The sequence below is a fragment of the Ylistrum balloti genome, unplaced genomic scaffold (genome assembly GCF_031769215.1).
Source record: "Ylistrum balloti isolate Yb309-2 unplaced genomic scaffold, AGI_CSIRO_Ybal_v1 Utg370830, whole genome shotgun sequence".
In the NCBI taxonomy this organism is placed as follows: domain Eukaryota; kingdom Metazoa; phylum Mollusca; class Bivalvia; order Pectinida; family Pectinidae; genus Ylistrum; species Ylistrum balloti.
The window spans coordinates 188,870-213,807 of NW_026782479.1; the positions used below are offsets into that span (position 1 = coordinate 188,870).

General features: G+C 34.7%; 2 protein-coding genes across 2 annotated transcripts in view; one reads left to right on the forward strand and one right to left on the reverse strand.

Moving 5' to 3' along the window:
• Window positions 1-303: 303 nt before the first annotated feature.
• LOC132558855 (uncharacterized) lies at window positions 304-1,359 on the forward strand. Its single transcript, XM_060223473.1, has one exon. It carries the CDS (start codon window positions 304-306, stop codon window positions 1,357-1,359), a length of 1,056 nt encoding a protein of 351 aa, XP_060079456.1.
• A 12,155-nt stretch (window positions 1,360-13,514) lies between these two features.
• Window positions 13,515-24,938, reverse strand: part of LOC132558846 (obscurin-like) — a 36,637-nt gene continuing 25,213 nt past the window's right edge. The window contains exons 20-30 of the mRNA XM_060223460.1: window positions 24,464-24,587; window positions 23,248-23,725; window positions 22,499-22,783; window positions 22,256-22,387; window positions 21,817-21,981; window positions 21,326-21,500; window positions 19,847-20,310; window positions 19,275-19,350; window positions 18,357-18,506; window positions 17,368-17,617; window positions 13,515-16,006 (exon numbers count right to left, since the gene is read on the reverse strand). Of these exons, the coding sequence (XP_060079443.1) occupies window positions 15,719-16,006; window positions 17,368-17,617; window positions 18,357-18,506; window positions 19,275-19,350; window positions 19,847-20,310; window positions 21,326-21,500; window positions 21,817-21,981; window positions 22,256-22,387; window positions 22,499-22,783; window positions 23,248-23,725; window positions 24,464-24,587 (2,587 nt within the window). The 3' untranslated portion in view covers window positions 13,515-15,718. The remainder of the gene's footprint in view (window positions 16,007-17,367; window positions 17,618-18,356; window positions 18,507-19,274; window positions 19,351-19,846; window positions 20,311-21,325; window positions 21,501-21,816; window positions 21,982-22,255; window positions 22,388-22,498; window positions 22,784-23,247; window positions 23,726-24,463; window positions 24,588-24,938) is intronic.

The window sequence follows — 24,938 nt, forward strand, 5'->3', positions numbered from 1 at the left end:
AATAGTGAATACCCAAGCTTAACGGAAGTACATATATATCACAAGAGTTGGAAATGGACATTATCGTTGCAACTATGGCAAACTACCAAGTTCAAGTTGAATTCACAACCAACAAGCGTGGTGGTCGGACTCTACATCAAGCCGGATTTAGCTATATGGTGAAGAACAACAACCGAGATACAACCTATTGGAGATGCTGCATTAGAGACTGTCCAGCAACCATCAACACCAGAGATGACATTCCAGTGAAGATGGGCCACCAGCACAACCACCAACCGATTTCAAGTAGAAGTAAAGAATGTCATGAATAGTATAAAGAAGAGATGCAGAGAAGAACTTAAAGCCGTACCCGCCATCTACGACGAAGAAATCGCCCACTTACAGACATTAGATTGGACAGATGACAAACGACGAATGGTGGAACAGATACCAACTTATCCCTCCTGCAAGACATCCCTCTACCACAGCAGAGCGAAGCTATTACCCAAACTACCGACTTCAGTGGCAAATATCACACTAGAGAACGAATGGACGCTCACCAACACAGGGGACCAGTTTGTACTATTCGATGACAACAGAGACAACTCGAGGATTTTAGCCTTTGCCACTACCAGTAACCTAGAGATCCTGTCAACAGCTACCACTCTGTATTGCGAAGGAACATTCTACACTTGTCCGAGGTTCTCCAGTCAACTATACACCATCCATGCCATGATAGACAACCAGATGTACCCACTTGTATTTACACTCTTACCAGGGAAGTCACAGCTCATCTACACCAGGTTCTTGGAGAAAGGGTGCTTCTTCCACTTCACGCAGTGCATTTGGAGAAAGACGCAACAACTCGGACTCCAGACCTACTATAGAGACAACGAGGATATCCACAGACTTGTTAGACGTGCAGCTGTTCTCCCACTTATACCTCCACAACGCATTGAGAACTACTGGTTCAACGCAATGGATGACCTTGAAGATGTCGACCTACCAGTGGATACAACACCATTCACCGACTATGTCACAACCCAATGGATAGAAAGAGACCGACATGTTTGGAACCACTTCGACAACGACGGGCCGAGGACTACCAACAATCTTGAAGGATGGCACAGCAAACTCAAGAAGAGGATTCCACATGCGCACCCAAACATCTATCTGTTCATCCGTGTACTGAAAGACATCCAAGCTGCCAATGACATCAACCGGATTCAACGTGCAGCTGGAGGTTTACCTGTGCCAAAGAGACGACGCTATCGGAACCTGGCTGACCGCCTGATCCAATTGAAGACTCTCCTACAGAACGACGAGATCAACTTCATCAATTATGGAGACAGAGCCACATATCTATTGCATATGGAGTGATAAAACTGAATATATCCAACAGTGTTATTCTTAGAACTATCTTAAAGTGTTTAATGGACCATCTTACAGTTTTTAATGTGTCTTCGTGCTAAATGGAATTATCTTCTAGTGTTCAAGTGTGAGACAAAATGGAATCACCTTATAGTGTACAAAGAGAACAGTGCTTATTGGAACCATTTTACAGTAACAAAAAATAGTGTATTAGTGTTTATAAAAGCTGCCTCTTCTTAAAGTGACATTAGTGCTAAGATATTTTATTAATTGGAAACAATATGGAACAGAAATACTATTTGTATATATCTTGTTATTGTCAATATTATATAACTTATATAAGCTATTATATAACTTATATAGGCTAAAAATGTACATGCTATTTGATTTAGAACAAATATCTTTCAGTGCTTATTTTGACCATTTTAAAGTAACAAATAGTGCAATGGATGTGTAAGTGTTGAGTAATGGAGACTATCTAATTTGTGCTATACTTGTAATGACTTATTCACCTGGATTTACCTGTATTTCACCTGGATTTACCTGTATTTCACCTGGTACCTGTATTTCACCTGGTACCTGTATTTCAAATAAAATGTCTAATGATCATAATTACCTGTTGTTTTCTTTGCCATTACTGGCTTATATACACAATTCCTGTTTGTCCCAACTTATTTTTTACCTGTTTTACCACTTTTGGGACAAACAGGACTACACAGGATATATAAATGCTCAGTGTGGCGGATGTCGTCGATGAAGCAGGGTCTCCATATCAGTTTTTCTTTTTTTTCATATTTTGTCCTAGTTTTATTGAATTTAAGTTTGGATTATGATAACGTTGCCACCTTATTACCTTCTAACTAAAGTGATATTACTGTTTTGGCGCTTCAGTTTTTTTCAATATATTTGATTTGATGCCAAAGTAGTTCAGAATAAAAGGTATGTTGTTTGTAACGGTACGTGCAACCTTGAACGTTTCATAGAACAATTGGACCTTTGTTCGCCTATATCTATTTTGTATAGATGTTTAAGCTATATTGTTAAGTACCTGTCATGTATCGAACCTTATCATTGAAGTGATATGTTTACATATTAGAACATAGCACCAGAAATATGTTTGTAAATAATTTAGCGTAAACTTTTACTAAAACGAAGTGAATTGTGTGGAGAAATGGGAACGACATTATGAAATTTCACAGCGCCAAGGACAAAGTTTATACATCAATTAAAACTCAAATAAATTTATTATAGCTGTGACTTATAAGATTAAAGTATTCGAGAGCGGCTCTAGAGCAGAACAAAATGAACCTCTGTGATGCTTGATTTCCTTGTTCAATATTATGTCAAATTTACTACAGTGCACAACACACTGAAAATCCATCACAGTAAAAACTTCTGCGGATTACAAGGACAAATTCAAAACAGAAATTGTTAATTGTTCATATTGTTCAAAATAACGTCAAACTACAGCGACACATTACGTCAGATAAACAACACCAGCACATTACGTCAGATAAACAACACCAGCACTTTACGTCAGATAAACAACACCAGCACTTTACGTCAGATAAACAACACCAGCACTTTACGTCAGATAAACAACACCAGCACATTACGTCAGATAAACAACACCAGCACTTTACGTCAGATAAACAACACCAGCACTTTACGTCAGATAAACCACACCAGCACATTACGTCAGATAAACAACACCAGCACATTACGTCAGATAAACAACACCAGCACATTACGCGAATACATTTGAGAACAGTAACAACCAACTCACTCAAATTACGTACACTGAACTGCAGCGGCACATTACACGGGAATAAATTTACCACAGTGATAATATCCTAATTCAGAGTTATAACAGATAAACAGAACCGGCACTTTTCAATGATAACGTTTACTACAGTGAAAATATCCTAGTTCAGAATTATGTCAAACAACACCGGCACATTACAAGAAAAAATGTACCACGTGATATTATCCTAGTTCAGAATTATGTCAAACAACACCGGCACATTACAAGGACAAAATGTACCACGTGATAATATCCTAGTTCAGAATTATGTCAAACAACACCGGCACATTACCAGGACAAAATGTACAAATCAAAGGTAATAAAATGCTACGATATAGATCGGGTGTTGTACAAGCACAACATTTCAATAAATGCCATTACTTGCAACTCTCAATGGGTTCAAAAGGGCGTCAAGTACATGGATATATTCTGTGCCGTGCCAAAAAAAACATGGAGATAATGGGGAACGTCAGGGACTAAAAGCCTACTTGTAGTGTCTACCCCCTACAAACCAGAAGGATCATACAAAAGCATTTATAAAAGTGTACAGCACCTTCCGATACAAATTTAACATGAGGTACAGTAGAGCTGTGCAATATTTAAACTACATTATACCACTGTTGCCTTTTTATATATAAAGGGTCATATTTTGCCATAAAACAGAGCTTGAGATGTCTACTCTCACTCTACTGTTGCTCGGAATTCAATGAGTAAAATTTGAAATTTTGAGAGACATCTTGTTTATAACGATTGTCCTGGTTTATCGTTTCACTAATATAAATGTCCATGTTAGTTGTTACTGTACATTCCTGGATCAGAAAGGCCTTTTCACGTTATATAATGCTTTACAGATTTAGTTTGCGTAAAATTTTCGGACATCATAAATTGCTCAGTTTAAGATATATGAATACTGACGGATTAGGGTAATGAAAATATCGGTTCAGTGTAGATCTAGTACCACTCACGTCATGAATGTCAGAATTCGATCGTGGAAAGTTCCGCCCATTAAATACTTCCCTTTACACCTCCGTACGTTTTCAAATTACATTTTGTCGATTTGAAATAGAAAGTGGACATGCATGTTTACTGTATTCAGAATTAATTTTTTGTAAAATTATCCATTAAAAGCGTCAAGGTTATGAAAAACTAGATCATTTTATTCATTTACGTTATACACATCAACGAAAAGCATTAATTCGTATGTATTTATCATTTCAGTTAGCACTTCGTAAGTTCTGTTTCATACCTGAAATCCGCTATAAAAAAGGAAGAAAATAAGGTTTTAAATATACTCTGAATCCAAGCTCAAAATCTAAGAAAATCTGTCAAATTATGATCAAATGAAATATTTAAACACAGACTTGTGAAAAAATGTAAAACCTAATAATATGAGGTGTTACGGAAGGATAAGCGTCTTCTGTCCGCACTCGCCATGTAAAAGTTGATTAATTCAATTGATTAAAGTCGTGTTTAATATGAGTGCAAGGTGAACATCAACGAAACCACAAAGCATACAATTTTTTTTATATGCTTCTGCTGATGTTACACGGAGAATCCCGAAAAGTAGGCGACAAAGGAATGTAAACATTTGACGTAATAGTCATCGACTTATAGATAGGAGGTGCACGTGCACCATTAATACTGATTATTCTAACGTTCTATCGATTTTTATGTATCGATCTTCAGTCAACTACAGACCGATATAAAAAATCTGTCGATACAACGTCCAAACAATCCGAACTAAAACACCATATGTCAATAAACTTCATCGTATTCAACTATGAAAGCGTTGTAAACGATGCCAAATATATGGAGATCGCCATCATTAAAATGAATTAGAATGCGGTACAGCACTGTTGCCTCATATCGATGTAAAGAGTCCTACTTTTACCACAACACTCAGGCTAACGTTGCTGGGTTCCCAATAGACAAGATATTTTATTGACTCACTGTAGTGTACGTTCCTATGTTTTCTAGTTGATCTTTTAATTATCATTAATGTCCATAGTGCTTGCTGTTTTACACACCTGGATCAGCGAAACCTTTCTCTCGCTCTAATCAAGGTTTTCCAGATTTTGCTATAATATAACGCCGTTTCGAGATAAAGGAGCTTGGCGTGGCTCAAGTAACGTTCGCATTAAGAATGTCAGATTACTATCGTGGAAAGTTAAACTCACTAAATACTGTTAAAAATATGTTTGAAATAATGTTTCAGTCAATTCACGTGCAACAAGGATGTGTATGTAAGCTACATTGTATAAATAAAACGAACGACGCTTAAAATGTAAGAAAGAAGATAGAATCGATATATAAAGATCCAACTCTCTGTCTATCGATTGTTTACGTAAATATGTCGTGTTGAGGAAGTTCAAATACACATAATTCAATACAGAACGTCTTTGGAATAACTACATCCCCAAAATTGAAATCACATCCCCTGTTAAAAGCATCTGTTTCTTAGCCAGTTCACAAGTTTCAGTGCAACCTTTAAACGTTGGCATGTCAAAATCAATAGACTAGTTAAGTGGTTATAACATCACTAGGTCGAGGCAGTTTTACTCCAGATAAAGCGTTGATGGGAGTTGGAAATTCGCATAGTTTAACAGGTCAGATTAGGGTCAGTTATCGAGCTGAAGTGACCTAACGTGACATCTTAAGGGTGCAGTTATATTTGATATAGTGGCCTCCGGATTAAACTTAACAGCGAGGACAATTTTTTAAACTTGTGTGTGCACTAATCGACCAACACTGCTGAAATTTAAGTAAAGTAAATTTTAGTTTGGATTATGAATACGTTGACATATTTATTGTGCTCTTGTGTATGATATACATCTCTGCCCCACATTACAAGCTTGTTATGTTGATTCAAATGAATCTTTAATTTTGTCTACGACAATTGCACAATGTAGTACAATATTTTCATATTCATATTAATTTAATCTGAAATGGAGAATATCGCAGAATATAAATTAAGATCAGAAAGCGAACGTAAAAATATTTATCCAAGTATTTCAGTTTTTGTACAGTCGAGAACGATGTCATATCATGATCTTTATGTAGAACACAAAAATGACACAACTAAGTCACATTAGAAAGTCTTAAATTTACACATAATCAACTATACCGTTTTTTAACGTTTAGGAAACTTCCAAGTAATCCAGACAAAACACATCACGTATAAGCCAAGAGTTTGGAAAAATCTTAATAATTAGGTATTTTATCATTTCCTCTAAATAATGTACATCTTAATATTCGTAATCCTGTTAAATACAAACCGGTAAGCCAGTGGTCCCGGGTTAGAGTTCTACTGGAGAAATAACTGGTGACCTGTGTAACATATATCATAGGTTTCACTAGTTAGGAAAAATAATAAATTTTATTTATTTTACAACAATTTCGAAACAAGTTATGTCAACTTATACTAATCACTCTTGTTGGCCCGGATGTAAGCGCGCGAGGGGTCTTATTGTGGGAGGAAACCGGAGTACCCGGAGAAAACCCACGTGGTCGGGCAGGTGACCACCTTTTCACGTCCGTTGCGGTAATCGAACCCTAGGTGAAAGGCGAGTGCGTTACCACTGCGCCACCCGACCACCCAGTTCGGAAATACTGCATCTGGTACACTAAATATTGTCATACTTTCAATTTAGGAAATAAAAATGATTTCTTTGAAATTGTTATCCGACATAATACAACTAGGACACAAAACGAAAGATTGGAAGAAGTACAGAGAGGTGTTCGTCTTTTACCCTTTTCCTAAGTTTTAATAGATAACATCTATCAGTTCATCATACTCCAGTGAAAAGATACGACAATAGTAGGCTGAGAGTAACCTACCTTTCTCGAAAGTATAGCCAGATACAAGTGTCCTCAACCTTTAACCTTTAAACACCGATATATTATCTATTCTCACAAGTCTCTTTATTTTGTTATCTTTACAAACTTAGATAAATATTGTGTAATGTTTCATATGTACCTGGCACTGCGACTACGATAATCGGTTTGACGTCTGGTTCTAAAGTACCTGTCTAACATTCAGTGTTTCTGACGCTAGTGATGGGTATTTGTCACGGTGGTATTTTGCTGGTTGATTGTGATGTCCATGTATCTATTTCCATTCGTGATAGTGGTAATATAACAGTTAGCTCCCCTTAACGTAAAATGCACATTAACAATACATGTACATCAAGTTTGAAGCTATCTCTAAGATTGTGTTAATGACGTGTTAATACATAGTTTTTAATGCAAATCAATGCAATATGCCAAAAAATAGTATTACGTCTGAATTTTTGTATGGTAAAATTTTCAGTGTGTTTGAATTCAACGTAGTCACACGAATTTTTTAAATGCTAAATGTCAGTCTGGTGCTCAGTACAGGAAAACATTCAAAAACAAAACTTCTCGAACTTCTATATTCTTCAAACTTCTTTATGACAAAAAAATACATAATATAAGAAACCAAATATCCGGAAAAAGTCAATTATGATTAAATGAAAAAGGATACGGAATGAAATATCCGGAATTAACATGGTAAGGGAAATAACTCTTAAGGTACAATTAAACAATTAAAGTATTTCAATATATATTCAGCAAATTCATCATCTCATGTAGTTTGTATATAACACTGGAATTCAAACCGACTATTCAACAATTAATCAAATATTGAATTTAACTAATTATTTGAGAAGGGCAGTTAACCCGGGGAGGTAAATACTATTGTGTTTTGTGATATAAGTAAGGCGTTTGATCGCGTTTGGCATAAAGTCATTAAACACAAACTTATTAACATTGGTTTAGATGGTGACATGATTAAATGGTTTAAAACACTCAGATATAAAACTATAAGTTATTACTAATGGGATAGAATACTATTTGGCGGAAATTAACAGAAGCATCCTTCAATCCGACGACCTCTACTGTTTATATATATATATAAATGGCCTTGGTTAAATACGATTTACATGCAAGCTCTTTGCCGATGATGTTTTTTTTTTATGGAAATACCCTCTTTAGCAACAGAATGTCTGAATGATGAAAAGAATATATTATGGTGTTAAACAAGTTTAGTCGATTTATATAAATAAAAAAGAAGATTGTATCTAGAAAAAGAAATCCTAGTAACCATCTCGACGTCCTTTATTGTTAAAGCCGCACAGAAAATGTGAACTCTCATAAATTTCTACGTGCTATCTCATATCACCATCGGATTTGAATCAGTCTGTTGATATCATCATTATACAGGTAACAACAAAACTCAGCATGCTATGGAAAATACGATTTATTGCCGACAGAAATAATTTCAGGTGTTATGCTGACTTTAACCAGATCTACATTGGTGCACGCTGATGTCGTGTGGACCAATTTTAGAACGAACATGCTAATAACATGTAGAAAATTAACGAGGGAGCCGTCAGAATTGTTAGTGGTGCGTCAAAATTCATATAGATAAACTGCATAAAGAAACTGGTAAGCAAAAACAGAAACTACAAATTAATACATTTTTTAATTGCTTCATCATCGTACTCCTAATTAGTTGTCCAAACTAGTACCTCAGAGTACATTTGATCTTCACAATTACAATATTAGACAGGGTAATGACTTCGGAGGCATCAGATATACGAGAGTTCTATCGTTAGTCTTTTCTACCTTCAGCTGTAACAATCAGGAATAATATTCCTAAAGAAATTAGAAACAATCTTTCCCTATATACATTCAAATTGTCAACCCCCCTCCTATCCCCTCAACCCAACCCAACCCCCAACCCACCCCCATCCTCCACTTTCCCCTCGCAAATTATTATGTAGGTCAAATATATCACGTAACAATTCGTCTTTAATGCGAATCCCTCCAAATGTCACCTTTTCAAGAGAAACCTTGTTCATAGCTCTTCAAGTTCTCTCTTCTTGTTACACTTTGCAAAGCGTATTGACTTACAACGAAGGTACATAACTTCCTTGATGTATTAACTTAGTGTAGATTTGTTGTTGTTAAATGACACATCTTTCATTCATTTATGATCAAAATGTTGAAATATTTATAGCTATTCAAATGTTAATTAAATCCAGTGGAAAATTCCTGAGTAATTAGTGTCAAAATACAGGACAGCATCAAGGCTCAAGCAGAATAAGACCATATGTTCCGGAAGTGTAAGCGTCTTGTGATTCATTGACGACACCCGTAAAATCGATAAGACTATGATTATAAAACTACCCGTCCAAACGGGCTGACTCAATCACAAATATTAATTTTCCCTCTATTTCTCTATGTTCCTTTATTCTCGATTCCTATTTTACTCTCCAAATATATATACACCATTTTGATTTTTCAATGTTCATTTATTTTATTCCAAAAGTCGCCAATTTAAAGGTTACACATGCATATAGGTCAGATTATCATTTTTTATGAGAAGGATTAAGTACATAAATGTTTAAGCATGATTTAAATTGTACAGTTCCTATTTACCTGAATGAAATACAGTTTACACTAATCCTCCACAATAGAGTGTAAGAAACAACCTGCCATACGAATTAGTAACAAAAATGTTGCTGCTGTCTACAAACAAATGGATTTGATCTTTTTTATCATCTTTTCATGTTGGTAATATTAATAGAATAGAATTTCTTATAACACAACCTGTAGAAGATTAGTGTGTGACGTTTCGATGACTACAAACTGTTACTTCATCAGACAAATGACCAGTGTGGAGCGTACTAGCACTGATGTACGAGGTGGTATGGAATCGACCAACTTTTTCGGTTGTATTATGATCCTATACGCACTAAGATCGAAAATAGTGAAACGAGCCGGTAAACAGTTTAGAGACAAAAACACGCAATATGGTAAAAATGTACTGTAGTCAATTCGGCTACGCTCTGTTTAGACTTGGTCATAGGTGTGCGGGAGTCTGTGGTCTCCCTCGTCCCTGTTTAGTACTGGCCCGCTGGGACGTATCCAGATGACTTCCTAAACCAATTGCCTGATAAGGTTGTTTTCCTTTTCGACTATTTTGTAATTTTCCCAGTCAATGATATGAATTTGCCGTATGGAATGACCTGTAAGTGCAGATTTAGTGATTAGGGACTGAGAATGGTTTCCATCTGGTCTGGTGATTCTTTGCCTTCTTGGGATTCCGCGTCTCTCTGACGTTCATCGAGTCAGACCCCGAATCTCCTACCTGTTTCTCCGAAATGTGATGAATCGTAGTTCTTGAATCTTTAAAAAAACTTTCAAAAAAGGTATGTTCAGGATACAGAATTTTTTCTGGTCGCTGATTGCTTTTTTTTTTTTTTTTTTGATTCTTATAAAAAGATTTCAAAATTTTCTGCCAATTTCATTAACCATTTACTGGAATAAAATGAGTGATTACTAGTAATTAAGCTGATCCCCCAACCTCGACCCCCAAATATTCTTAAAGACAATACAAGATCAGATGCCTTATAGAACTACATTGAAGTATATGCAGCTGTCTCTCATAATTTAATTCCGCAAAACCACATTGAATTTTTGGCTAAAAAGTTTTATTTGCCAATTTGTGTTCTGATTTGCTTTATTTTGAATTTGCCAGTATTGATTGTGTTCGGATTTGCTTTATTTTAATTTTTTCCAGTATTGATTGTGCTCGGATTTGCTTTATTTTGAATTTGCCAGTATTGATTGTGTTTGGATTTGCTTTATTTTCAATTTGCCAGTATTGATTGTGTTTGGATTTGCTTTATTTTAAATTTGCCAGTATTGATTGTGTTTGGATTTGCTTTATTTTAAATTTGCCAGTATTGATTGTGTTTGGATTTGCTTTATTTTAAATTTGCCAGTATTGATTGTGCTCGGATTTGCTTTATTTTGAATTTGCCAGTATTGATTGTGCTCGGATTTGCTTTATTTTGAATTTGCCAGTATTAATTGTGTTCGGATTTGCTTTATTTTGAATTTGCCAGTATTAATTGTGTTCGGATTTGCTTTATTTTAAATTTGCCAGTATTGATTGTGTTTGGATTTGCTTTATTTTAAATTTGCCAGTATTGATTGTGTTCGGATTTGCTTTATTTTAATTTTTTCCAGTATTGATTGTGCTCGGATTTGCTTTATTTTAAATTTGCCAGCATTGATTGTGCTCGGATTTGCTTTATTTTGAATTTGCCAGTATTGATTGTGTTTGGATTTGCTTTATTTTAAATTTGCCAGTATTAATTGTGTTCGGATTTGCTTTATTTTGAATTTGCCAGTATTGATTGTGTTCGGATTTGCTTTATTTTAATTTTTTCCAGTATTGATTGTGCTCGGATTTGCTTTATTTTGAATTTGCCAGTATTGATTGTGTTTGGACTTGCTTTATTTTAAATTTGCCAGTATTGATTGTGTTCGGATTTGCTTTATTTTAATTTTTTCCAGTATTAATTGTGTTCGGATTTGCTTTATTTTAAATTTGCCAGTATTGATTGTGCTCGGATTTGCTTTATTTTGAATTTGCCAGTATTGATTGTGTTCGGATTTGCTTTATTTTAATTTTTTCCAGTATTGATTGTGCTCGGATTTGCTTTATTTTGAATTTGCCAGTATTGATTGTGTTTGGATTTGCTTTATTTTAAATTTGCCAGTATTGATTGTGTTCGGATTTGCTTTATTTTAAATTTGCCAGTATTGATTGTGCTCGGATTTGCTTTATTTTGAATTTGCCAGTATTAATTGTGTTCGGATTTGCTTTATTTTGAATTTGCCAGTATTAATTGTGTTCGGATTTGCTTTATTTTAAATTTGCCAGTATTGATTGTGTTTGGATTTGCTTTATTTTAAATTTGCCAGTATTGATTGTGTTCGGATTTGCTTTATTTTAATTTTTTCCAGTATTGATTGTGCTCGGATTTGCTTTATTTTAAATTTGCCAGTATTGATTGTGCTCGGATTTGCTTTATTTTGAATTTGCCAGTATTGATTGTGTTTGGATTTGCTTTATTTTAAATTTGCCAGTATTGATTGTGTTCGGATTTGCTTTATTTTGAATTTGCCAGTATTGATTGTGTTCGGATTTGCTTTATTTTAATTTTTTCCAGTATTGATTGTGCTCGGATTTGCTTTATTTTGAATTTGCCAGTATTGATTGTGTTTGGATTTGCTTTATTTTAAATTTGCCAGTATTGATTGTGTTCGGATTTGCTTTATTTTAAATTTGCCAGTATTGATTGTGTTCGGATTTGCTTTATTTTAATTTTTTCCAGTATTAATTGTGTTCGGATTTGCTTTATTTTAAATTTGCCAGTATTGATTGTGCTCGGATTTGCTTTATTTTGAATTTGCCAGTATTGATTGTGTTCGGATTTGCTTTATTTTAATTTTTTCCAGTATTGATTGTGCTCGGATTTGCTTTATTTTGAATTTGCCAGTATTGATTGTGTTTGGATTTGCTTTATTTTAAATTTGCCAGTATTGATTGTGTTCGGATTTGCTTTATTTTAAATTTGCCAGTATTGATTGTGCTCGGATTTGCTTTATTTTGAATTTGCCAGTATTAATTGTGTTCGGATTTGCTTTATTTTGAATTTGCCAGTATTAATTGTGTTCGGATTTGCTTTATTTTAAATTTGCCAGTATTGATTGTGTTTGGATTTGCTTTATTTTAAATTTGCCAGTATTGATTGTGTTCGGATTTGCTTTATTTTAATTTTTTCCAGTATTGATTGTGCTCGGATTTGCTTTATTTTAAATTTGCCAGTATTGATTGTGCTCGGATTTGCTTTATTTTGAATTTGCCAGTATTGATTGTGTTTGGATTTGCTTTATTTTAAATTTGCCAGTATTGATTGTGTTCGGATTTGCTTTATTTTGAATTTGCCAGTATTGATTGTGTTCGGATTTGCTTTATTTTAATTTTTTCCAGTATTGATTGTGCTCGGATTTGCTTTATTTTGAATTTGCCAGTATTGATTGTGTTTGGATTTGCTTTATTTTAAATTTGCCAGTATTGATTGTGTTCGGATTTGCTTTATTTTAAATTTGCCAGTATTGATTGTGCTCGGATTTGCTTTATTTTGAATTTGCCAGTATTAATTGTGTTCGGATTTGCTTTATTTTAAATTTGCCAGTATTGATTGTATACGGATTTGCTTTATCTAAAGCCTAACTATAAAATGTAGGGGTTCAGCAATGTCTTGTCAGTTTTCCCTGCCCTACTTTGTATAACACATTTTGATTGTTCAGCTGTACTTATCATTATCACTCGTTTAAGTATTGTTCACTTATGCAGTCAATTGTACATACTGTCGGATTTCTGGTAAATTTGTTTGTTTTATCATCATTTTCTTGAACATGTGGTGATATTTTTACCGAGAAAATCCATTTAATGTAAGTAAATAAATATTGACACAAATTTCCTCAAACTATTTTTTTTATTTCTGAAAAAGAAAACAGCACACATATAAATTAAGAAACACATTACATATAAAATGAGAGAGGACTGTGATTAAGTACCCATATTTAAACACCAGGAAGTATACATAGCACATGTACAGTGTAAATTCCTGATGAACTGTACAACAATTTAATTTCATGTAAATTCCAGACAGCACAACGTGTCGGTACAAACTACAGACAGACCCTATTCCCAGGTATAGTCCACATACAGGTAAAATCCCGTAACAGGTAAACTCATGGTTAGTCTTCAATCAACAATATGACCACTAATAGTTATCATTGCTACTATATCCTATATCTGATCATAAGATTGAGTATTTCATTTTTAAAAATTCTAAAATGTTCACATGGTAAGACAAACATTGTAAAATAGAATAAAGATCCAGTCATAGGTCAGCCATAAAGTGTGTCCATTTTTTTTCATGTCACCAGAACACCGACATTCCTGGGTGAGATGACATGGAACACAGGAGGAGTCACGGAGACAGAAAACCTGTCCCTCAATCAATGTATCCTTTTAACTTTCTCGTCTTGTTGTTTGACCAAATATATTACAGTTGGATGGGCATCTTAACACAGAACCTCAAGGAGTAGTTCTCCCATAGAAAAACCACATTAAAAAAAGTTCAACCATTTAGTGTTGAACGGTCTATATGTAAAGTCTTCAGCATTTGATGATTTTTATTGCACCATATCTGCTTGACAATACATTTTTTCTCATCGGTTTTGTAACATAACACCACAAATGTTAACTTGTCAAATTTCAGAATTATATCATTATTTCTTTGTTATGTTTGCTAAAGTTTTATATATAACAAAACACTATGATTTATCCAAGTAAAACATACTGTATCATCATGCTTTTTTTTTTTAATATCTGATTGACTGCAAGTATGCATCTACACACATTGTACCTTATACAACAATAATGAAATTGTTATCAAAATCTGAAAGGTGTTATTTATTTAAAGGCACAGATTTTGCTGAATAACTTGGAATATTCAAACCGAACATGAAACATTATCATTATCAACATACCTATGATATATATTAATGAAGTTTTGTTACAAGAGATTAAAAACTGTATCTATTCATTATATATGGATATTTAGTATCAATCATTAATATCTATCTAAGCACACGATTAAAATGTGTTTAAAACAGTAGAATATTGCTAATAAAATTTGTATCACAATTTATGGTTTATTTCACTAAGGCCTCAGAAGCATACAGAAGATGCTATACCTGTAAATATTGAAATGTTAAAGGGGAGACAATCCAATTGTAACATCACACAAGATACATAATTCTAAATCTTAAGATTTTTCTCAAAATTAGCTCTGGACTGCAATTATTTCACAGAATAGATTGTAAAATTATCCAAACTTGGACATTTTAATATTTACAGGATGAAAGTAGATGAAAGACTTCTTAAGTTATATATAAATGTAAATGACCTATAAATATTTCAAAAGCAGTTGACATATATAAATAATAGTATATTATTATTACATTAGTAGGTTTTATAATTTTTGAATCAATACCATAATAAATATGTAAATTAAATACTCCATGGCATATTGTTTTCCATGTTTAGTTATCACTACTTTTTATACAACATTACTCAATTAAAAACGAAAATGTCCATGTTTCTATTATAGTTAAATTTGAATATTTAAATAACACATCATCTATAATTATAAAATTATGGAAGATACAATATGGCTGAAGTTTTGTACCTATACAAAGGTTATCGAGAACAACATCATGAATTTCCTCAATTCGATAATTTACAGCAAATCCACATTCAACAGAATACAGTAAAACTCAACATATTAACTTAAAGCTCATCAAAAAAGCAAATAAATAATTGTTACACTTCCGTTGTAGAAAAAAACGGAATTCCCCGCGAAAAAATTGGAACACCAAGTTTCTGTTTTCAGCACCCTCAGATTGGCGATGACATGATAAACAGCTTCTCATTGTTATTTCTACTAACTTAAGCTTGACATCACACCAATATTGCTCAATCACTAAGAAAGATATCTTAAAATTGAGCGATGATATTTCCATCAGTAGGATATACACAGGTATGACGTAAATGTTTTACTGCTAAGCCAATGCTGAATCACATCTCCATTAAAAACACAGGTTATATGTTCAAGCATCACTAGTTGCGTCACCAGAATTTGATTCAGGAGTTTGTAGAGCTGCATCCATGGCAGAAGCAACAATATCATCAGCTAATTGTTTAATTCCTTCTGTTGTCTTTTCTTCCTGCGAGTCTTCTGGTACTGATAATGTTACTTCAGTTTCCACAGACTCCTCAGATTCAGGAATAACATCATTTTCTATAGGTTCATCCAAATCATCAGTTGTTACCTCATTGGTGATTGGTTGCTCCACAGAGTCACTTGTTTCTTTTATCTGTTGTTCCTCTGCAGTTTCCTTATAAAAAAAGAGAGACAAATAAGCATAATTTCCTTATAAATGTGCCAATAAGCCAATGCTAGGAATAAGCTTTAGATCATCATGTATACTGTATTTATTCAGTAAAATTACAGATACAAAAAGGCGACAGAGCCACAATTGGTCAGGTTGCAGGCTGAGTGCAATGTTATATGGTATTTGTAAGACAGTTTGACATTTGTTGGGTATGTAGAATATTTGTTATAAGAGAGAAAGTTTGGTTATATTTAACGAATTGGTGCAGAAGAAGGGCATTTGAACAAAAAAATTGCAGCCATTTTTGATTCAGAGATGTTTCGAAAAATAGACAATGGACATCTAGGGCCCCAAGGTGATTTATATGTGGAATTTCGGAAAGATTCTTGTAGTAATTTCTGTGAAACTGTGATAAGTTTCAGAAATTGACTAAGTTCCAAAGCCCAGAAAATCTAGAAAAATGTCCAGAATGAATCCATAATACGAAGTGCATCATCTACAACATGTATATAAACATCCTGCTAAGTTTCAAGCACTATGCACTATGTGCAACCCGGCCAAAAAAACGATAAAAATGATTGATATTGAACACTTCTTTCATAAAACCACTACTGACATTGACCAGAAGTCTTTGTTGTCACCATGCAGACTAATATACCTATCATTTACAATTATCAAGATGAAGACCACTTTTTGTAATTTTCCAGGGCCATTTATACTGGAACAGAAGTGACATAATGTAGTGTATAACGCTCTGCTGATTACACTCATATTGTGTAATAGAGTAAAAGAAATAGAACCCATTCTTTGACATCTTTAATATGTATCTAAAAAAAGTGAAGTTTGAAGTAAAAGATTGTATGTTCACATAATGGAGACAAAGGTTGATGTTCTTGTAAAAAAAATAACCAGAATTCAAATCTAAACAAGGGCTGTAATCAGAGACGAGTTATATTTTTGGACAATATTTATGTATGAAAAATAACAAAGGGCAATAACTCCGAAATTATGGAAAAGAAAGTGATGGTATTTGTGCATTGCACTTCTCCTTGTTGAGATCTACCTACCTATGAAGTCTAATGCTGATACCTCTTATCGTTTTTGTGTTATGCTGCAGACAAAATTATGATGGATGGACAGATGGACAAAAAATGATAACTGTATGCTCTCCCTTCGGGGAACTTAATTTAAACTATGGCAAAATATGAACAAAAGGAATATTTAGATGAAGACTTCTGAAAATGTACAAGAGTTGTACCAGTAGAACAAGTTTGGTAAGAAAACATTGGACTGGAGACTCATTAAGACCTCCTGTCCCTAGTATAACTATATAAAGAGGTCCATTCATTCTGTGTAAAACTTACATCTAAGACAACATGGCTGGTTGTTTCCTCTTCTTCTTCATCTTCATCAAATTCTGGATCCTCTGCTGTGTCTGATGGTGTTTCCTCATGAATCATGGGATACATATCCAAGACCCGGTTTGCAAGGTATCGTCGGGAGAACGTGCGTAATTTGGAGGTCGAGAAGACAACTTCCTTACGACACTTTGTCATGACATCGGTCACTTGAAGCCATTTATCCTCCAAACATCCGGTAGCAGTCAGACGATTTCTACAGGAAAGATTATCAAAATTCTGAGAAGTCACACAACAAATCTGACGAAGATTTCTATATTTAAATCAATTCAGCGGGGGGACTTACTGATCTTGCTAGTCATTTACACATAACAAAAGGAGAATGCTTTAAACAATGTTAAGTTTAGGAATTTTTTTCATCTGAAAGCAATCAATTTTAAGATATTTGCTGAATATGAATTTTGCATGACATTCTAAACACAATGTCAAAAATTTAAATCTTATTTAGATTACTTTTTGTTGTTTTCTTTCTTAATTTCATTTTCTATCATGTACACATTGAGAAAAACCATACATAGAACCATTCTTAATAAAAAAGAAGACAGTTATCAAATAGATACACTACAAGATCAATAGCCCCATTGTGGACAGACGTATCCACCATTCTATCAGAGAGAGATTCTATTGGGTTGAGTCATAAAATTCCACTTTCATGTCATCATTTTGAAATATTTGGTAAATAACAATGTATGCCTGACAAGGTCAGCAGGGTAAGAGAAACCTAATTACTTGCCCCTTTGATGGTAAAATAAGGGGATCTCAATCATGGGTCTTAATCCTCGGAGAATGACGCTGCAAAGACCTGACAACTGAACAATCTTCCGTCTCAAGCTGAGATCCTCCTATCTCACTCCTATGAGGGTAAAACATGATCTTCTATATATCTCCCAATTTTTTTTCAGTATTGATTTCTTCACATAATTTAATAAACATACCTTGGTGTTCGCTTGAGGATTTGGAACACAAACTTGAGAGCCTCCCTTGTAGCATTCTCGTACAACCCGTGGGCATCGTAGCGATTATACACAATATTGGAGTATACATCCTTCTTTGTGGGTGCCACAAATGGGGATTCACCACTCAGTCTGAAAATAAAAGCGTAAATCTACTTATATCTTGTAATATTTTTGGGAATGAAAATCATGGAGATTTATATGAAAATGTCTTCCTCAGGCATGTACCACCAATAATTAACTTAGTTGTAAGGATATGCTTAAGTATCTGGCATTTGGCCCTCATCTATTTGTTTTGCCCACTAATATTCCTTCAGTTATGCAATAAGTCAACAAATCTGTTGTCCTGTAATTCGTCCACTTTGTCATTTTAAGGGCAAGTTCACATAAGATAACTTCGAAGTTAACGATTACAATCTACCAGGAAGTAAACATTATTGTGAGTATCTTGTACTTTGTGTCAAGTTACAATTATTTAACAGGACTAAAGTATAAATTGCCTCCATTTTTTTCCGTCAATATATCTATATGATTTGTAAGACTTATTCATCTTGTAATAGTTACTGATGTTGTCTCAAAAGATCAAATCATTTGCTAGTTACAGAATGAGAGTAGGCTGGGGTAGTGCCTTACTGATGATCTTGTTTGTATAAATACCATTAATAGTTAATACATTTTAGTGTTTTACTCAGTAACAATCATAAATGCTAGGGGAGGTAATCCAAAGTTTGAAAATACACAAGAAAGACTGTCTATTAGTTAACACAGAGTGAGAGTAGGCTGGGGTAGAGTCTTACTGATGATCTTGTTTGTATAAATACCATTAATACTTAATACATTTTAGTGTTTTACTCAATAACAATCATAAATGCTAGGGGAGGTAATCCAAAGTTTACTTACAGAAGAAAGGCCAAAGTTCCAACTGTCCAGATATCTGCTGGGAATGAGGTTAGTTCCTTGGCAAGAACTTCTGGGGCTGTGAATATATAGTGTCAAAATAGTATTTCTAAACTGTTGCAACAAATAGACTGTCTGGTCCTCAAAGTGACATGTTGTATACTGTAAAACCAGATGTTTTGGGGAGCCTCAATTTTGGTGTTTTTTCAAAAAAGTGATATTTCATGGACACCTGATTTTGTGGATGAATATAGCTCAATATATGATTTTTTATTCAAAAAGAGTACTCATTAAGTGAACAAAAATAAAACTACCATGAAATTTAATGATTTCACAGTATATTGTAGTGAGCTTTAAGGTCTTAAGATCACACTGATAATAATAATCAGACGCCAATAAATTTCTAACATTTTCAAATCATTAAACTTTGTTTTCAAATTGAAATAAACAAAAACTGAAATCTTTATAACATATTGTACTTTCAATTTCTTCCAAATGATTTTACCAGCTTAAATACTTAGGTATATGAATTTCGGAAGTTGATAAGTATATCAGTCATCAGTATCAGCACCTACCAATGAATTCTGGGAAGCCTTCTATAGTCATCAACTCTCCCTCTTGGCCGACCTTTCTGGCCAAAGCAAAATCGACAAGTTTGATGTCCAAGTGTCTGCGACTGACCATGACAATGCTGCTGGGTTGGAGGTTAAGATGGACAATGCCCTGATGTTGTAAATACTCAACACCATCCAGGACTTGTCGCATCACCTTTGCAACCATATCCTCAGTGTATTTTGTTTTGAAGGACAGATGCTGAATGACATTTAGTCCGTAAAGGAACTCAAGCATCATATAAAGACTGTCCTTGTAAAGATGGCATCCATAAAGGGAGACTACTCTTTCATGACAGAGAGTCTTTAAAATTTCATATTCATGTTTGGCTGTCTCCATATCGTCAGACTGAACATGGACAATCTTTCCAAGGTACAGAACATTGGTATCGGACTTTCTACAGCATACGAGGTCAGAGAAACCACCACTGAAATAGTAATTACATGAATTAAGACTTAATTTTGTGATAAATTAAAACAGGCACATAAAATGCATCTTGAAGTAAAAAGGAAAAAAGTGTGAAATTTCTTTTCAAATAAGTGTCAACATTAGGACATGGAAAAACACAGAAATCAAACTCGAGTTTTTAGCATGATAATCAATGGTTCAACCACCAGAGCCAACAAACCATATCCTCAACCAGCAGAGTAATTGTAAATGTCAAATCCAAACTGATAAATACCACAACACCTGGATTTTAATGTGTGCCAACAGAACGGGGAAAAACACATTCCCGACAGGAAGTTATCAACTCTTGTCTAAGTGACAATTCATATTATGTATACTTTTTCATCTTTTTTAATAAAAGACAAAAATTCATAGCAAACAATTGAATTCCAACCAGCTTTTCATTATTGTTTTGTGCATTATACATTTAGCCATTATGATACTTATGCCAATAAACTGATGGTGTTATCTTGTCACAGATGATGTGACCGATTCCATCCAGAATATTTTCAAGGAATTACATTGTAAATATCTAAATGGAGAGAGTTCAGGTTGCCTGACTAGCCTCAACTAGCATGAATTTCCCTTCAGTCAAGGAGTAGAGTGATCAGTTTGAAACTACACAGTCACTTATATGAATCCCAGCGGTGGTAGGTTTTTTTAATTACTCCTTCCTATTACAAATTTGGTGCCATTGACTTCTCCACAGGAAGAAGTATTGGAGATTGAGAGGTTTTCCTGGAACAAAAGAACCTGGGTTCTGGGTGTTTCAGAGGCAGATTTTAAAGGAAAAAGTAAGTAAATGGAGAGAGTACAGGTCACCTTACTAACATCAGCTAGTGGAAATTTCCCTTTATTAATGAGGAAGAGTGTCCAGCTAGAGACCAAACGATCACTAGTTCCAACCCAAGCAGGCTGTTTTTTTTCCTATTGAAAATGTCATATAGTAATAACAAATACTAGTCCATCAACACCATATGACTATCATATCATACCTATACAGAGTGTTTAAGAAGCTATAGGTATCTTCAGGGGAGCCCTCCATCAGTGAAAGTTCCGTGGAGTTGACCTCTGACCCCTTCCTGCTTGAGGTTGGGGAGGGGCGTGTCTCCACTTCCTTTTGTCTAGCAAGGATGGCAGCCATATATTTGTCAACTGTGATCTTGGCATCTGTAGTAAAAAGATATACATGTAATTTCAATTTCTAAAGCACACCTTTATTGGGATAGGGTGTCTGCCAGAAAAGCAAAAGGTTGCTATGAAGTCGAAGCTTTTGCAGAAAAATTTTCATTACTCATTCTTATTACTTGTGTCATAGGAGAGTGAGAAACTTTGTTAAAACAAAAGTACCTGCATAGACAGTATTAATTTGAAATACGTTGTGCACAAGGCAGTAGTATAAATGAAAGTAGTTCATTGTCAAAATCGTTGTAAAATTGAGCTTCCTGTATATGTTAACTTTAACAAAATAAAATTTTCTAATTACCTGGGTCAGATCTTGTCTTGACCTCTGTTGAAGCTACACTGTAGGGACTAATGCCAAATTTGTTTACACATGCCACACGGAACCTGTAGCTCCGACCCTGAAGTAGACCGGCTACTAGGCAACACTCATCAATGACGTTGGCTCCAACAGTCCATGTTTCGTCTCCTGTTTCACAAAATGAGGAAATTGGCATACTTTCAGCAGAAGTTTTCCCACATAATGAAAAAATTTAAACATTAAATGAAACAAGTTTCTGTCAGTGAGATCTCTTCTTGTATTGATGTTTATTGAAATTGAGATATTTTTTTATCAAATACACTCTTCTTTTAAAATGTTGTATTCAACACTTTGACAAAATCATCATCTACAATGTTCCAAGTTTAAAAGAAATCTGACATGTTCTGTAATGTCCGTAATGTCAAGTATAAAATGTTTTTACCAGATTTCCTATAGTCTATCCTGTAGCCAGTGACGTGAGTATTAGAATCAGCCATGGGGGGCTCCCAAACCAGTAAGGCCTCCGAGCTAGAAACCTGGGCCACAACTGGTCGTCCAGGCGCCTCTGTCACACCTGTAACAGAACAAAATTTCTTAACACTGAAACATTTCAACAAGAAAATATCTATCTGAACTTGGAAAAAAAAGTTGTGCTTCAATTTTTTACCTACTGTAAGTTACTCACCTCCAACTAAGACTCTTGCCCAGCTAGTAGACTTTCCTGTCTGGTTCCTCGCCACACACTTGTACACACCCTCATCAAACGGCTTGGACAGTTCAATTGTTAAGGTTGCTGTGCCGTCTTCTGAGAGGGAAGTCCGAAGGCGATTACCTTCAGATACCTGTTCTTCATTACGGAACCAGTTGACAGAAGGTGTAGCCTCACTCTGGATTTGACAGGTCAAGGTCACAGTCTCACCTGGCATGAAGGCATGGTCTCGGAGCTTTGTCACAAACAATGGCAACTTTGCTGAAAATTCAGAAAAAGAAATCAGATTGTTACAAAATGTATTTCAGGATGATGTTCCGTTATGAAAAAAACGAGAAATAATGACATGTTCATTAAATCTTACTTTCAACTCAATATTGATAGAATAAGGCCTAAATATGAAGGGAAGAAAGATTTACATGGAAGCCTTTGAATATCGTGTATATGTCCGTGTATCCTGCAAAGGCAAGCATCTTTTGCTTTTACCATAGAAACCAGCCATGTAATCTGGGTCTATCCAAACCAGTACATGTAAATGCACCATTCTCAAATAGAAGCAAACTTTACAACAAGGCAACCACCAGGAATACTTATAAGCATTTAACATATCTAACTTAATATCATATAATATTATATTAATATAATCACAATCAAAGATAGTCCTATTTTAAAGATTTCTATAGTGCCCTGGGCACTTAATGGGTTAAATATAGTAATTTATTTACCAGGATCAATCTGTTCCTTGTCGAAGAGTTCCTCGGGTGTTTGTTGTTGCTGTTTGAATTCCTCTGCTACAAGAGCCCACTCTAGTTCTTTTTGTAGACAAGGGTTGCTGCTAGAAACATATTCTTGCTCAACATCCTTCACTGACCTCCGTTCCTTCATCGTTCCATCTGACGATCCCTCCTCAGAATAGTCACTCTCTCCAGCAGCCTCCTTGTACTCACGTACGCGAGCCGTGTAGTCAGGCTCAGCTAGAGGCACAAGTAAGGTGTTGCCCCCTTGATGGTAGCGGACTTGCCAATCCGCCCAAGACTCTTGGTCGAGGAATTTACCATAGGGTTGCGAGTCTGGGTAGATCATTTCGCCAGAGTTCTTGTCCTTCATAGGGTATAAACCTGTATCCTCTTCCTCAAGGTCATCATTGATGATGGCCTTTAGGCTCTGGACACGAGCACATGTCTGAAGGGCGCTCAAAAGCCTCTGTAACAATGGAGATCTACAGGTTATATGGCTGTATATCACCAACAGAAAATCCCACGGCAATCTTTATGCACATTAACAGTGTAGACTATTGCATCTACTGTGCACAAAGACATTTTTGCTGTAGTTTTAACTGTTGCCCATTTCACCCTCTTGCCAAACAGGACAAAAATGATACACTGATAGAAGTTAAAGGTTGAATTTGCAATAGGTTCTCCATATTGTACCAAGGGCAGATTTACAACTGGGCAAAACAGAAAAGTTTCACGAGGATAAGAAAATTCTTGGGCAAATATTGTCATATTGTCATACAAAGAACTTCAAATATATTCTTTAGAGATATCAATATCAATGATCTATATGTTTTTTAACAATTATGTAACTTTGAAAAAAACTTTAAGCAAGTAACTTTGTTCCTATAAAAGGAAAGTGATTAATGAATATGTAAAATCTGGCACATTAGTTCAAAATATAGCTACTCTGATGGGACAGAAATCATTGAAAGAACTTATCAATTGGCTGTCTGTTCACTAAAATGAGTCTTGCAGTAAAATGGTTGCAATTTTCATGGGGATTTGTTTAAACTATTATAAGGTGGAGGATAAATTAGCCATTTCAAGACTATTATGTAAAATATTTTCCAATTTCGATTTGCTTAAATCTTTTGGTAAACCCGTAAATATTTGAAACATCAAAAAAAAACTTGAGTTATGGGTGCATGACCATGTGGCATCTGACCTCTTTCTTGTTCTGTTTGTGGAATGTAGTTAGGTGCTCGATGTTCAGTCTCGGTCCTTGACCACGGTTTGTTGCATTCTTGATCCAGGCGTGGTCCATACACTCTTCCAGTGATAGACGCTCACTGATGAAATAGGGAATTTTTCAAAATTGTAAAAAAAAAATCCCCAGAAATTAACAAAATCATCACTCCTTTTTAATTGTGAAACAAATGTGATTGCGTCAGTGACAACTACTCTTTCACATTGTAACCATCATTTTTCCTCTTTATCATAAACAATTATGAACCATATGTCTTCTGTTAACTTCTATATCCATAAAACTTTAGAAGAAAACTTTTTTGTAATGCTCAGTTTCCATAAACCCAAAAAAAACACTTGCTTTTACATAAAGACTCCACAAATTTATTCATTCAATGATTAATCAAATATTCTGAAAGTCTCCAAGAATAAAACTGATTGATATCTTCTAATCA